Source organism: Ixodes scapularis, unplaced genomic scaffold, assembly GCF_016920785.2.
Source record: "Ixodes scapularis isolate PalLabHiFi unplaced genomic scaffold, ASM1692078v2 PGA_scaffold1__304_contigs__length_218370807, whole genome shotgun sequence".
NCBI lineage: Eukaryota > Metazoa > Arthropoda > Arachnida > Ixodida > Ixodidae > Ixodes > Ixodes scapularis.
Window position 1 is genome coordinate 3313710 of NW_024609846.1, and position 15691 is coordinate 3329400.

At 49.7% G+C, this 15691-nt stretch overlaps 1 protein-coding gene across 5 annotated transcripts in view; it reads right to left on the reverse strand.

The window, feature by feature from the left end:
* Positions 1-15691, reverse strand: part of LOC8035815 (NAD(+) hydrolase sarm1) — a 113288-nt gene that overhangs the window by 37035 nt on the left and 60562 nt on the right. Inside the window, exon 1 of one of the 5 annotated variants that reach the window (XM_029990736.4) lies at positions 4485-5181. The exons of the other annotated variants lie outside the window; for them this stretch is intronic. Within the exon in view, the coding sequence (XP_029846596.1) occupies positions 4485-4532 (48 nt within the window). The 5' untranslated portion in view covers positions 4533-5181. Of the gene's footprint in view, positions 1-4484; positions 5182-15691 lie in introns of those variants that run through there. 5 annotated transcript variants of the gene reach the window in all.

Here is a 15691-nt window from a genome sequence, read left to right on the forward strand (position 1 = left end):
AACATAAGATACGGAGGGCGTGGCGAGGCTCGGGCGTCTTATTATCGCCCAGTAGCCAATCAGACTGCAGCCCCGGCTGATAAGAAGGCCGAAATACAAATCACGAATCCAGGAGGCCCCGCATTTCATAAGCTGCAAAGGGCAGCTTTCCAGCGCATTCAGGCGAAAACTGCCGAGTCACTGTGGACGCATGCGCGGCGTCTTGTATTCTGCGGATACGTCCGCGCATGCGCAGTTCCGACAGCAGCGCCATCCCAGCAGTGTGACGTCACTGCGGTAGGATGACGTCATTGCGGTGGAGTGACGCCACACTGCTGCGATGGAGCTGCTGTGGAAACTGCGCGTTCGCGGACGCTTCCGGCGCAGTTATCGATGACCCAGATAATCTATATGTGTCTACCTGCAGTATTTATCGAAGAACTGCCCCATTACGCGGTCCGAAATTATCGATACTCGTAACAATCCATAGCGCAAACTGCGTTCCGCGAGTAATATTGTTTCCTCCTCGGATTGTTTCTTTCCCGGCATCCCTTGTTAGGCTCGGAAGCGGGATTCTCAGGTCAGAGAGATCTACACGGTCGCCGTTACCCAAAAGAAAGGATGTGCGCTGCTCTTCTTAAGTGCATCGTGGTGGTGGCGACATCCGTGGTATCAACGTAATAATATCATGCTTGTCAAGAAGCCTAATTCCAAGTTGTCGCATTTACGCAAAATTGCGCAACTGACGCATTTATCCCTCGCATTCTTATATGTTTTAGCCGCGACCGCGTGTAGTTTAGTTTTGACGGAACGAGCAACACATTCGCAAGCAAGAAACCACGGGAGGCTCTCTTCTTGGAAGAAGCCCATCGCTGTGCTTACAGTCATAACTTCCTGATGTAGGTTCGACAGTTTTGCTGCTCGTTACTGTAGCAAAACGGGCGAATGTTGTACTGTAGCAGTTATTTCGCGTTTACTGCTTCATTTTTATACGACCGTGCGACCATGCGCCCATGTCTAACGTCCTTTTCGTCACTTTCCATTTCTTCTCGCAATATTTTCAGCACGCTCTAAATTCGTCTGGTCCGATCGTGTTTAACCAAGCACCGAGTTTTTGTACGGTAAGTTGCGCAAAAAGCACTCCCAGGGCGCAGAAGAGAGCGGCATAAAAACCAGCTGCGACGAAGCCAGGCGCTCGCGACGGCTTGCAGTTGGACCGAATGTTCGTTAAGCTAATGGAGCGAAATCCCTCCCTTTTGTCGTCAGCTGGTTCCCGGCTGCGCTCGAGGCACGTGACGCAACAGGCCCGTGCACGAGCCCTTCCTCGTGTCGTCAGGGCCCAAGGGCCCGGGTTGCATGCGGCAATATTTTGTACGCATCCGGGGGCAACAAAGAACTGGCGCGGAGTGGTTTGGCGCCGCATGTCACGGTGAAGGACTCTCGCAACGCCTGACATCATCCCGGGGATTTGGCACGCGCGAGGGGCCCTTTCGAAGCCTCCTCCCGCTTGTACTCCGGGCGACCTCGACCGGGCTTCGCCTTTTCAGACGTTCCTAATAAAATAAAAACATCGTCATTAAAAAAAAAAAAACGCATTAAAAGACGAGTTGATTTGTTTCCCCATACTTCGCAAATTTCTTTTCTTCCATATTTTTACTGCATGTAACTGTTGGCACGGCGCTAAGAGCGCGGGGTTAGCAATCATTCCTCTTTGTACTCAGGATAAGCCATCTGCAGGTTTGGCTCGGCATCCCGAATTCAAACAAGTTCCGAAAAGGGGTTCCGCCCGTTACAACGATGATTTGTTTCGCAACCTAGAATCGATTTGTCACAAAATATACGGATGGAGTGCCAAACGGGCCAGACGATGCAGTAACAATAAATAAGATGTATAGTGCCCTTGACCAGACATTTTTACATCTTCGTTCGTTTTCGACACGATTTAAATAAGGGCTTCTCGTACTTCTTGACGTATACGTGCGAGAGACAGTCAACTGATTTTAATGTAACTCTCACCCAGCGCCGATCCCTGACAGTATCACTAAATGACATGTGCCCAAACGCAACTGGTTAGAGGACACGCGTAACGGGTAAAATAGACGTAAAATATTTCTAGGAACCGAGATGCGCGCGGTGTCGCCGCAGCCACGGTGTCGAGAGAGACACCGACTTTGATTTAGGGGAACAGCTGGTGGTTGCCCAAGTGCGTGATCCCCACATTTGGTCGACAAGTGTCACTCCTCTGCCCCGCTTCCATAAAACCCAGTTGCGTTGTGTCACCTCGCGACAGGCACAGCTTCCTTTATCCAGGGGCTTTTATACACGTCATTCGTTCTTGCGAAACAATCCATCAAATCATGATTTCTTTTTTTTTTTTTGCCGGTTTTGAGGATTGTGAACTGCGCTTTAGACCGCTCATGAAATTTTAGCTCGTGCTTAACTCTCCTCTTTACCGTTCGCGGGCTTGTGCTTTCTTTCCTGCACCGGTAAATAAAATAAAGAAAAATCAAAGTAGTACTAGCAGTAGTTTTACTGTCGAGGTAGAAGGAAATACAGGAGAATTCTCTGTGAGGTGATCTTCATCATTCTTCTTTATAGGAAGGCAGATGTTACAGAGGAGTGATGAAGAGATGAGGGAGTCACCCCTCTAAATACGATGGCATTTCAACTATACGCACTGTAGGATTTATATTAGTCAAAACATTTAAAATCCGAGCCCTGTCGAGGATCAACATGTAGGCAGAGCCTTTTCTGCTTTGCAAATGGTTTGCAACATCATCCGCCGTCACTCATCTATCCCATAGAGTCAGTTAACGTGCACGCTCAATCTTGTCATCAGTCATGGATATGGACGGGCGTCGGGCCCCTCTTTATGGCTGACACTAATTGTCTGTGCTTTCTTGAACTTTTGTATCCATTCAAGCACCCTCTTGGGACAAGACACTTTTCCCATAGAGTGCGCAAACTATTCCATAGATATCGGCACCAATACACTCTCAAAAACACAAAAAAAAAAAGAGAAGAAAAAAAAAATGAATCATTGTACGTTCTTTTTTTCATTTGTTTTTTTCGTGCAAATCACAAGAGGGGTAGCCGTTCTTTCTCGCACCGCAGTCACAACTGAACGGATGTAACACGTTCAAACCTGCACAGTGGTACGGAAAGCACTGATAAGCCAGTGCGGTCAACAGAAGACCGGACTATAATTTTTGAATCACCATCATATTTGAGGAGCTGATTTTTCGGGTAGTGGGGATGCTATAGCTTTTGTTTCCATAAAACGACGCTATAGACCTTAAAAAAAAAAAAAAATAATAAACCGAACTTTTGAGCAACACTGATGGCAACCACATTTTAAACACCGCTTACGTAAACACGCCTTAGTAATTCAAAAGCTAACCTTTAGCGGCATTCAAATTTAATATTAATATTAAAAAAAAACTTTTTCGACGAAACGTTTTAGGAGAGTATGTCAACGAAACGAATTTCCACGAAACGCCACAATGTTGACGAAACGTGTCTCCATAAAACGTTAGTCCATGAAACGTGTTTCCACGAAACGTGGCTCCATGAAACGTGCGTCCATGGAACGCGTTTCCACGAAATGATACGGATCCGTTTCGTGCACGCGTTCGTAACATCCTGCGAACTTCACTTTGCCCGATGGAAGCCCTTGTGCGGTCGAGGCGCTGCGCTGCAAGTCCGAATAGCGAAATAGACGTCCTGCTGTTTTCGGCTTCTCGCGCAGGTCGGTCAAACATCGACGTCGATGGGTGTGGAAGGAAGATTAGTATAAAGTTCATTCTAATAAAAAACGACTATGTACGGATTCAAGACACCGTTGTTGGTACGCGAAAACTGGACACGCTTGCGAAAGCAAGCAAGGACGCGAACGATTCTTTTCAGCGTTTTAGTATTTGTCTTTCCTGCCAACTCGCTATCAAGTGGAACATTAAGGCTGTGTTCCAAATCTTACTCGGATGAATCCGAGGTGCCTTAGGCGGATCATGTCACGTGACAACACCGATAGAGCAACCCTGGACGCGGGTAGGTTTTCGAACGCCAAGGTACAGAACATTTACCTGAGAGTGAGATGGAGTAAATTTTGGAACACTGCCCAAGATTTACTAGCGAGCACGAGATAAGGCCACGCGCCGTTACTTATCTCGAGCACGAGGTAAATAACTCCGGTGCACGTTCTCGCACGTGCAGCAAAGAGGCATTCCATGCCGCAATATGTTCCCGTCACGTTGGGGTGCGAGCTAAGCCGAAACAACGAGACCGAACATGTTGCCCCCGAACGATGGCTGCATTGCACGATCGCTCCTGCTTGGCAGGGACGCAGAAAGCCCGTAGCTCGCTTTTGTAGCTTCCGCTGCGCTCGCACCTGAAGTGCAACGCGGTACGAAGAAGGTGCACCAAGTCACGCGGAGCCCGAGCACGCATCAACGTTTCGCAGGCCGAGAAGGTGCGCGAAACCCGTTTGTCAGAACCCTCCAACTCACCGACCACTTGGCGTGGAGACGGCGGTCCGAGCCGAACACGAAGACCATGACTGTCGTCGGCCGGTGGCGAGCCCAGAAAGCCCGCGTCGATGGGCCGCCTTATCGCGGAACAATCAACCAAGGCCGAATGACGCAAACTCAGCGGCCACTCGCGTCGCCGGGGGCGACGGGGGCACGTCCAAGAAGCCGCACCGACACTCGGAAGAGGCGCAGGGATTCTTCACGCCGCACTTCCCAACAAAAGTCGACCGACTATTTCGAAGAATAAAAGAAACAGTTGCCTTTCTGTTTTCCTTTTTCCGTGAAATGAACAAATCCAACAAAAGCTAACACAAAACAAAGGGGAACAGCGTCCGGCCTTCGCTAACACTCAAAGTTCAGTGTCCGGCCGATCAACGCCTGTTGCACGTCCGCAGACTGCGCCGAAAGGCGAGTGAACTTTCCAGCTTGTTTCCGGAGAGCAGGACGACGCACCGGGTGTTCGCGGTCGCTGCAGCAGGGCGCAAGCAGAGCGACGAGCAACGACACGCCGACGCGGAAGGCGGATCCTCCGACTGGAAGATGATGCGCGGCAGCTCGTGGGACAGGCGACGCGCGACGCGGCACATGCCAGCGACACAGACCGAGATGCAGGCTGCGACTGCGGCGAGCGCCGTGGGCCAACGCGTGCGACCGCGGTCTACCGTTGGCAACTACACAGTCGCCCGTCGCGCCGCCGCCGCGCCTACGGGAGAGGCGATACTTTAAAAGGCCGCCTCCGTCAGCTCTACGTCGCGACCTCCTCTCAGAACTCGGGACTCAAGGTCCTTCCCTCCCCCTCCTTTCCGTCGCCGGGGGAAAACAGGCAGCTCTCCAGTCCAGGGTCCGAGTCGCGACCCGCGCAATCGGGGTTTTCCCACCTGCTTTAAAGCGCGTTCGCATGCACGCGAACGAGCGAGTTGTTTGCGCTGTGTCTGCGATCGCAGCCGCCGTTCTCTTTATCGGGCGGGGAATCCCATTGAGCGAGGGACGGCAGTGGATGGTCGCCGTGCTTACACGAAGGAGATAAAAATGGATCGGGGGACGGGACCTGCCTGCGGTCTGTTTCGCGACGCGCAAGTGAGCCTGCGTTCCTGTTGCGAGCACCGAGCGCATAGTATCTATCGACACTCGGCAACGACTGTCGCAAAAGCTCGCGTTGCGGATTACCGAAGCGCTTTGTACCGCCGGAGCAGCTCTGTTATCAGCACTGCGTGCGCCGGTCGTTACAAGACCCCCTGGGCTAGCAGTCTTACTGGACTGGTTCAACGTCCGCTCCACAGCGGAGACACGAAACGCCACTTGAAGGCAGAGTGGGCCACTATCAAAATCAACCTTCCCTTTCTCCTCCCTCTTCTTTCCCTCCTCTCTCCCCAGCCCGTGCGAGTCTTTCCCCCGTTATGGGTGGATAATATTTACGCACGGGCTTTTCCCATTTTCACGATTTGTCATTACAACAACAACCTCTCGCTGTCTTTACATTTAATCAATTTGAGCAACTCGTAGAACAATTTCAAACGGACGGATCTTGCGTGTTCGGAATTCTTTGTTGCTCGATCGTAGCGCTTGGTGCGCCCAGGGTGCTGTTTCACGAAGCACAAACAGATCTCTATTTCTTTTAATTTTTTTTTTTACTTTTTTGACGCCATTATTTTCTGTTTGGTTCATCAAAAGTGCCACACATCAAGCGGAATAGGTGCTGCCCCTCCTCTATACTCACAAAGGCTGGCAGTTCGACGACGGAGCCATAGAGTGCCCGGTCGCAGATTTGGAGCGCGAGGATCTGGTAGTAGAGAGCATCAAAGAGCCATTTCTCGGGGAACCTAGGGGAACCCTGGGGGAACCTAGACGTCAGCGCACAGCCTTTGCAGCGGCGAGGACCCGAAACACACTTTCGGGTCCTCGCGTCTCGCCGCAGCGTCTCGCGGCAGCGGAGAGATGCTGCGTTTCGGCGTCTCGCCGCAGCGCGGCGCCAGTCACGTGGCTCTCCTGTCATCCGCTGTCTGCCGCTCCATTTTCTCCATTTCGGCGGCCGCTTCTCGTGGCGGTCTGCCAGGCTTCGTCAGTATACAGGCGGATATATGGTGCTATTCAAAAAACGGGAATTACCCATAGACACATTTTTACTACAGTCACTGAGAGGAAGAAATAAAATAATCTCTGCCTCCCCCCCCCAAAAAAAAAAGAAGAAGAAAAAAAAAAAGAGCAAACATAAAAATAAGGAGAAAGACAAATAATGAATAAAATGAAAACATACATGATAATACAAAGAAACGCAGATATACATAATTAATTAAATAAATCATTAAAAGAGAATAAGATTTTTAAATTGTTTCCAAAAGTACAACAATTCTAAACAAGAACAAGACAACTTCCTCGTCGTCAAGAACACCGAAGACAAGAGGCAAGACCAAACGGAACAACAATTAAAGGCGGAAAAAGGAGGAAAAAACGAAACACAAATAATCATAAATGCCCGCGTAATTTTTCCAAGTTCGTTACAATGCCAAGGTTGAGCTGCCTCCCTGTTTTCCTAATTAAATGTCTTTAAGAACTAAAGAAGCTTTTGGCCAACCTTCGTTTTTTTTTATGTTAAATTGGATTAAACCTGTTATACCGTCAGGTGGTGCAGGTCGAGAGAAGCAGTCTATTTCCTTTATTGTTAACTCTCACTTAGAAATTGAGTGATTGAGTCACTCAGAGGGACGGCAGGGCGCGTCTTTTTTCCAACTGCAGCACGCGCTCCACGCCTTCCACTGTGCTTTGACTGCACGTGCACGCTCGAGGCTCGCGATACGCCGAAGCGTTGCCGAAGGTGTACGAAGCTTGCGCTGGTGGACGGGACAGCTGAAGGTCCTACTTGCCGTTCTCACCCGGCCTTTCGTATAGGCCCGTTGTTCTCAAGTTCTGAGCAGCGCTCAGGGCGAGCAAAATAGAATATTTGGCTCGCGTTTGCGTCATTACGCTTCCCCACTACAATTTTTTTTTACTCCGTTCTATTCTAAGTGCCAGCGTAGCAGAGGCTACAAGAGCGAGCTCCGAGTTTTCAATGTCCCTGCCAAGCACGTGCTCTCGTGCAGTGCGAGCATCGTTCGGTGAAACGTGCTTTTGCAAGTAGCTTTGGCTTCGCTATCACGTAAAGTGACACGTACGTGCTCGCGGAAGCATGAAAGAAAGCAATGCAAATATTAAAGCTGAAAGGAATGTTTAATGGGAGGCTGCGGCCGCGAGCTGCATCATTTTTTTTTTATTTTATTTTTTCTTAGACGTTTTGTTATTGCGCATCTAGAGATGCTGACATATGTTTGTACTCAAACGCGGCACGTGCAAGATCGAACGTTACAGAGCCACCTGGATGGTACAGCCATCATAACATGGTCGCGTCTTGCGAATGCGCTCGCGCCCCCTGCCCCAGAGCAACGGGTCTAAGCTAAGGCTCCTGGGTACATTCGGCTCTTCATTTTAGGGTAATTAGACCGATCTCACAGCCACTACGCATCGTGGGATCTGTAGTCTTTGTGCTCGCGCGACAACCCCGCTGATGGTCTGTGCGAGCAGAGCACGAGGGGGCACGAGCTGTCTCGTGCACTGGCGCCTGCCTCCTATGAACTACAGTTACGGCGACGTCACGCGCGCGTCGAACTCTTATACCCCTGTCAGACGGGAAAGTAAATGTCATTTTGTTCAAATGTCATTCACCGCTCGGCGAATCAGCTCGTGATCCTGGTTCTGCACGTGGCGCGTGCACACGCAGCGTGGCGTATGAAACACGCGGATTGGCCGAGCTGTTATGTCATTTTGCTTAAATGTCATTTAACGTGCCCGTCTGACAGGCGTATCAGTGAGACCGGTCTATTCGGACGGCATTAGCTTAGGAAACACCATGATAATAAAATATATATGTCCCCTTGACGCGTGCCTGGTCAATGCAGGGGATGGCGGACAATCTCTCCAACCGGTATGACAACACCTGCTCTAGATAAGGGAGGGGACGTCACCTAGTACCACCTGCTCTATTTTCCTGTCGAAAGGGGGAGATGACGTCAGAGGGTTTCTTACATGGCGCGGTTTTGTAACGTGCGACAGCAGTGTTGTGCGTTAAACGCCCGCTAAATTTGAGAAAAGGTCAAGCGTAAATTTAACTATGACAATTCTATTAAAGACTCGGATATGAGGATAATGTCCGTGGTAAAACGCTCGAGACAACACGGGGAAAAGGGAGAGGGAAAGGGGCGGGGGGGGGGGGGGGTGTTGTCAGTCGGTCCAACACCTCCAAACCGTAGTACTGATAGAGATGTCGTCATCAGCGAAGGCCAACGCTGGGCACAGATTGGAAACGACGTTTGCGCCAACGTTCGGCTCGAACTTGACTCCTAGCCGAGCGCTGACTCAGCACTCGTTTCCAATCTGTGTCCATCGTTGGCCTTCGCTGGTCACGCAGAAATGCCAGCACTACGGCCTTCTCGTTTAGGCGGTGTTGGTGGGTCCCCAGATGCAACAACATATGAGTAAAATAGAACATAGAACATAGTTTTATTTGAAAAAAATACATTTTCGAAAGTACAATAGCGAGCCGGTGAAAGCCTCAAGGGCTTGTGGACCTGGCTCGGCAGGTGGCGATACAAAAGAAATGGCGTCTTGAGAAAAACGTGGACCGTAATGTGCAGTAGTTCGATTTGATTTTCTTGCAATCACAAGAGGACGTTACGCAACTGACGGCAGGTGCATGGTAGAAAGAAAGCTGAACGTTCCGATTTGCGAAAAAAAAACAAAAAAACACTGTTTTATGCTCAGGTTTAGCCTGGTACAAATCTTCCTTGCTCAATGATTTTTCGATTTAAATACAAAACAAATGCACATTGAGAACATTAAATGATGAACAAACGGTAAATAAAACATTTATTAATATTATTTTGTGGGCATATGTTTGATTTAAATCGTCATAGTAAAACCGGTCTGCTTTAAATCATGATTTAAGTCGTGATTTTTATTCTTTACCTTGGCAGCAACGCAACACAGAAACAAGCCACCAAGTGTATCTACATCGTTGTCGTGAGGGCGCGTTCAGATACTTCTGCAAACTTTCTTTTGCGACAGTATAGTACTCAGGCTCTAGACTGGTCAAGCACAAAGTTGGGGCCGAAGTTTACGGAGCACGCCGACATGGATACTCACGACGATGTTTGTCGCCGAGGTTCACAGCTCCAACTTTGTGTTTGGCCAGTCTAGATCCCACGGTATAGCGTAACATCATGTCACTGCAGCATATAGGAGAATAATCGCAATCCTCATAAAACGGAACGGTTTCCCACGCGTAAACGCAATCAATCCAACGCAATTTTTTTTTTTTTTTTGTGAATTTTGCGCAGTGACTTAGCGGCTACGATTAAATGGACCTTGATAGCCTTGTCAGGTAAGCTCCGGTTTGCGTTCTTCGATGCTCGAGGCCTCTGAGGTGACGCACAGAGTTTCAACACTTGGAGATTACTCGTCCCACGGGCGGTAACGGCGCTTGCTCGGTTCCCGCCGCCCACCGCGCCCATCCCCAAAGTTCCGCCCGGGGGGGAGCACGTCGCACGTTAGCAAACTCGGTTCTGACCCAGAACAAGAAAAAAAAAACAACATGGATTTGAATTTCAAATGGAACCAGAAAAGCTGCTGCCGTTCCGATTTCAACGGCGTATTGGTTTTTGTCATTAGTGTAACTCATTCTGCATGGCATCCATCATACGGGTCGTTGCTCGCGTTGTTTGCTCCATCTTCACGGTCATATTCGGAAGTTTATGGAATGCTACGTTGGATGGTTTTTTGATCCAGCTGTTTGATCGTTACGTGCGATGAACGGTCGTTTCCGCCATCTTGCAGTTTCAGATTACTTGAGAGAGAAGTTCTATAGGGATCTGCGAAAAGTGGTTCGAACCAAGTAGCGCTGCGCCATTCATCACGGGGCAAGGAAAAGCTGTCGACGTGACACCTCTCTTTGCACTGTTCAAGCTGGGATGCCAATATGTGCTGTTCGATTCGAGGCGGTTTTTGCATATTTACTTCGTAGAGTATCCTCCGGGAGCTCTCATAAATATACCGCGAAATCGTCTTAACTCGGAGTACTCCTTAAAGCGGACGTGCTGATAGACGAGGAAAGCGATGCGTTCGGGCTATTTCTTGCGCTGTGTTCTCGAAATTCTGAAACCGGGCTGTCGGAATGTTTTCCCACTTTCTCGAGGGAAATAATTTCTACAGATCTCGCCTCACGTGATAGGCTTGCGTACGCGCCCGACGGGCGAACACGGAAATGGCGGCGGATGTATGATGCTCACACCACATCCTACCAGTTGCAGTGTGCAGCAATATCGAAGGCACCAGGTGCGAGATTGCAGCTCCGTAGAAAGTTCTCGTTGCATAAGCACTAGTCAAACGATGTATGGGAAACGGTTTGTAAAGTCGCACGCTGACATTGCATAGGTTGCGTTTACATGGATGCAACCGTCGCGCATCGAATTGAGTTAGCGCATTAACTCCAATTTAGCCACTGCGTTTATACGGATTCGAATTGACCGGTGGCGACAGATCGCGTCGAATGATTACAACGCACCTCTCACTGACCTGTTGGTCGTTTCCGGTTTATTTCGTAAGACATATTAGGGAGTTTTACAATTGCGTGCGCGAAGGCTTTGTGTATACGCAAAAATAGCGTCGTCGCCACCGCGCATGCACCGAACGCTAACTGCGATTTGCGCTTTACGTGCGCTATTTTTCCGTACGCTATTTTTGGAAATTACGCGCGCACGCAAATGATATTTTCTCTCCTCCAAGCAGGATTCGTGATGCGCGAGAAGTTGGCTAAACCCAAGACGAACGCTGGTAGAAAATGGCGGCTGCCAGGACCGCGCGGCTGCGGCAGCTTTGGCGGTCCTCGTGAGCGCGACGTCGGCGCTATCGGCACACCTTCTTGCCCATTCAGCACGCATCAATCACCGTCCTGAAGTTGGCATCCCGCCCAGTCACACAAATCAGTTTTATGAGTCTTTAATCCCCAATACTTCATCAATGCTGGATCACCTTCCCTGAGCCATCGCCGAAATTCTCATTTTCAAACTGCCGGTACTAACATTTTTTTTTTTATGCTTTGAGTGTTGCGTATAATTTTTCTTACTATATGTTGTGCTGTCCTTTGTTACTTTTTTACTGTGTTCTACTTAACCCAGTCCCCTAAAAGTAAAAAAAAAAAAACAAAAAAACTGGCGCTACCTGTCGTTTTAAATGTAAAATAATAATAAAAAAAAAAAAAAAGGGATTAAATGCACGCAGTTGTAGTTGCCACTTGTTTTTTTCCCGAAGCTAAAAGCGGGAAGGGGCGGTTGGGCAACAAATGCCTACACCCGGAAGAGACAGCGGGAGAGAAGCGGCAGCTCAGAGTCCAAGTCCCGGGCCGGAACCCTGCGGGGACCGTCTGGGCGACTGGCTCCATCGACCGCCTCGCACCCATCGCGGATTCGGCGCCGTCGGGGCCGGGCCCTTCCTCGGAACGACCGCAGAGAAGCAAGCGTTGCCCCGACCAGCCAGGCCGCCGAGAGAAGAGGAAAACGCCGCGTGGAAAGGATCAAGGCCCACGCAACAGCGCTCCCAGAGATCCTTTCAATGAAGAAGTGCGAGAGGTTTCAGGCCACCGAAAGATACAGGATAGCTTATTGCGCGACAATGAACGGAAGAAGTATTTACTCTGAACTCAGTACGAAACATTTGAGGTCGTGGTTCGCAGTGACTGCTAATTAAGAGGGAATAACAGTCAGGGTGATGCGAAACAGGGGCGGATGGGTCAGGCTTGGGGGGAATGGGACCCGAGGGCGGTGGGAGGGCTTACAAATAATTGATGTAACGTCGCGGACGAATATAACTGTCATTTAACCAAGAACGAGGTGTTTGTCCCTAAAACGACTAGTGTAGTATGTACTTATTTGTTTTAATAAAAATAATCGCTCTTCAGGGCTCCAGGGGAGAGCGGGGGAAAAAGAAAGGGGGGGGGGGGGGGGGGGGGCCATGGGGTTGTTTTTCTTTATTTCTGCTCATCCCTTAAATCCCCCCCTAGCTTGAAATATGACGCGGTCGGCACGCTCTCAACAGCCTTGGATTGACTCAGTTATGGCGGCCGGCGTACACCATCCATTTCAGAATGACTTCGGGATATGAATACGTCCGAATTCGCGTGCAGAGATAGAACGCGCAATAAAGAAAATTGTCAATTTCAATGGGCTCGACTGAAGTTTTCAAGCTTAAAATAGCATTCGATTTTCACTAGTGAACTTGGAGATTTCTCAGTGGCTAACCGAAATTGGTGGATTTCTAAGGCCTCCAAACCAGAAAGCCCACATTTTAGGTCTTTCCAGACGTTCAAGGACAAGCGTAACCCGCCAGGTTTGTTAAGTAAATCCGTTTGATTCAACGTTTTGTACAGGTTCAATTGTCTCGACCTCACGAATAAACAATTGTGTTCATGCGAAAAGTTCAAGGACGGCGGAAACTTCGAGACGTCCCCATGTTCCTCGGACACTAACTTCTAGTCCTGCCCTTGACATTGAGAAAGCGGCGCTTTTTCTTTTTCGCTTTCCCCGAAGGTCGTCCGTTCACTCTCCAAGAGCACAGAGCAAACACTTTAGCCCTTCTCAGCACTTCGCAACAAATCGAACAAACCCGTCGGGACTATAGTAATTTCTTTTTTTAAATTTTATCTTTCAAGTACCTTATCTGAAAGTGGAGTTAAAAAATAAAAGACAAAAGAACAGTAGCACGCAGAATTTGAGAAAGAAAGAAAAAAGATAAGGTCACTGACCGATATATTTAGAACCTATATGTGCATCTATATCTTTGTAGTTGAACGTGTCCCGCGAGTGCGGCAAGCTGGAATGGTGCAGCACACGCTCCACGGGGAAGCTACAATGACGCGCACCTGGCCGTGAAACCGCGGCAACAACCGAAACTCGCGTCAAGGGTCTAGCAACATTGCTGCTCTAGGGAGGGGTAAAAATACAGATAAAAAAAAAAGCAATTGAAACACTTTAAAAAGAAAGGGGGGGGGGGGGGGGGGGCTTGTGTTAGAACAAACTTTATACGAACTTTTTTTTAAAAAAAGGAGGGATGACGAAATGTTAGGCTAGGTGGAGCATGCTGCTGCCATTTACACCCGTGGCACGGGAAAGGATAGACAAACGCCGGAAAAATGAACAAATAAAGAAAGGAAAAACAGAAAAAGCTGGAGCCAGGTTTGCGGCATAGAGAGGCCCATGAAGGAAAGTGCGCTGGGACCCGTTTTGGGAGCTGCTCAGACGGAAGGGGGTCACCGCGTGCTCCCACGCTTGGCTCGCACCCCGGGTTGAGTCCGGGGCGCGACGGGGCCGCAGATGGGAAGACGAGTCAACATTTCGCGCGGTTCCGGGAAACGAGCCCAGAACAATCGGGCTGTGGGCGACGCGGTGCGGAACAGGCCGACCGCGTGCTGCCGTCGGCCAATTCCACGTCAACTTTGATATTCAAATTTTGTTGAGGAATTACGCTTCGCGTCAGATCATCTCGGTGTTCCGTTTGTGCGTCGGTTTGAGAAGACATGCTCATCGTCCAATCATCACTGATGTAAATACTTCTTTTTTCTTAGGACCAGTTTAACGACGCGAAGAGCGACATCGGACCGCACGCTCGTTCGTGTTACAAGAATTCGCATCAGCGCACGTCGCCGACGTCAGCGATAAGTGGTGCAGAGTTTGCTGTGGCGTTCGATGCGGAGTTCAGTTACCGCTGTCTAGGACGGTGGTGCGCTTCCAACCACGTGGCCACAGCGAGTTTGCACTGCATCGTGTCCTCCCCGCACCATCGTGCCCCCTTCAAAAATCATGTGCTCATTGTTGACAAATTTTAACTAGTTTGAACGTACCGCATAATGGCGGAATGACCGACGGCGTGGAAAGTAAAAGTTTAAAACTAGATTAGGTGGGATGGAAAGACGAGCCAGATCGACTGGTTGACACCTTGTTCCCTGGAGCATTCAGTATTTTTGCTACATATGATGACGATGAGGTGAAGATAGCGGCCTATATAGGGTTTGTGACGAAACGGATCGACAGCGGATTACCTACACGCCTCCCAACCCTCCCACGGAAACAACAACAACAAAAGTGTTTTGTCGTATGCAATGACACCTGGTGGCAGTTGCTCAGGCAACCACACGCGCGCGATAGTTTGGGGCTCCACCGAAGTTCCTGCTACCACGATGCGTCGTCTGTCTCCCTCGTCGGAGCTGGAGCTCGGTCGTAGAACCATAACCAAAGTCGAAGGTTACCGTGGCGCTTTTCCCGACGCGCCCCCGCGAGCCTCTCGTCCGCCAAGTGACCCGTTTGTTGTGCATCGAAAACAGCGTTCAAAATAAACCGTCCTCGCGCGCTCCTTTCTATTCTGGGCCCACACGAGTGGCTTCGCGCGGCGGTGAACCGTTATTTACGGCGACCGTCGATTCACGACCGAACTCCAAAAGAGTTCAAGTCCCCTTTCATCCTCGAAGCTGCCAACAAAGACCTGTATACCGCGAACCGGCTTTCACGTCTGCTACGAGTTCAGCTTCTGCCTCCGCTGTCGACAGCGACGGGGGATGTACCAAGCTCTAAGAAATCTGGAGCGTCTGCTTTCCCGCAAAGCACTTGGGGGAACCAATCGCTGCAGTCTAAGGAGGGAGTTCGGCGAGGACGATCGCTAATCATGTCTTTCTACGGGTAGAAATGGAGGGAGAGGAGGAGACGAGAGCGCCCGGGGACGTCAAAATACCGAGCTCCGGTTGGAATGGCCAGTGAATAGGGGTAGCTTGCTTTGCCCCTACTCACTGTTCGAACGCGTTCGAACTCCGAGCGCCGCCGTTCGGCTTTCGCAACACAGATTCATATATCACACACACGCACGCACGCACGCAGGCAGGCACACACACACACACACACACACACACACACACACACACACACACACACACACACACACACACGCACACGCACACACACACATATATATATATATATCTTTTTTATGACTCGATTTTGATGGGTTGCTTTCTGCACGCGAGTCGGAAAAATATTAACTTGGCCGCAAACCAAGGAATTTGAATAGGTAACTGCGGATGTTGGGGGTAGGGTGTGTTGCCTAAAACCACGTTGAGT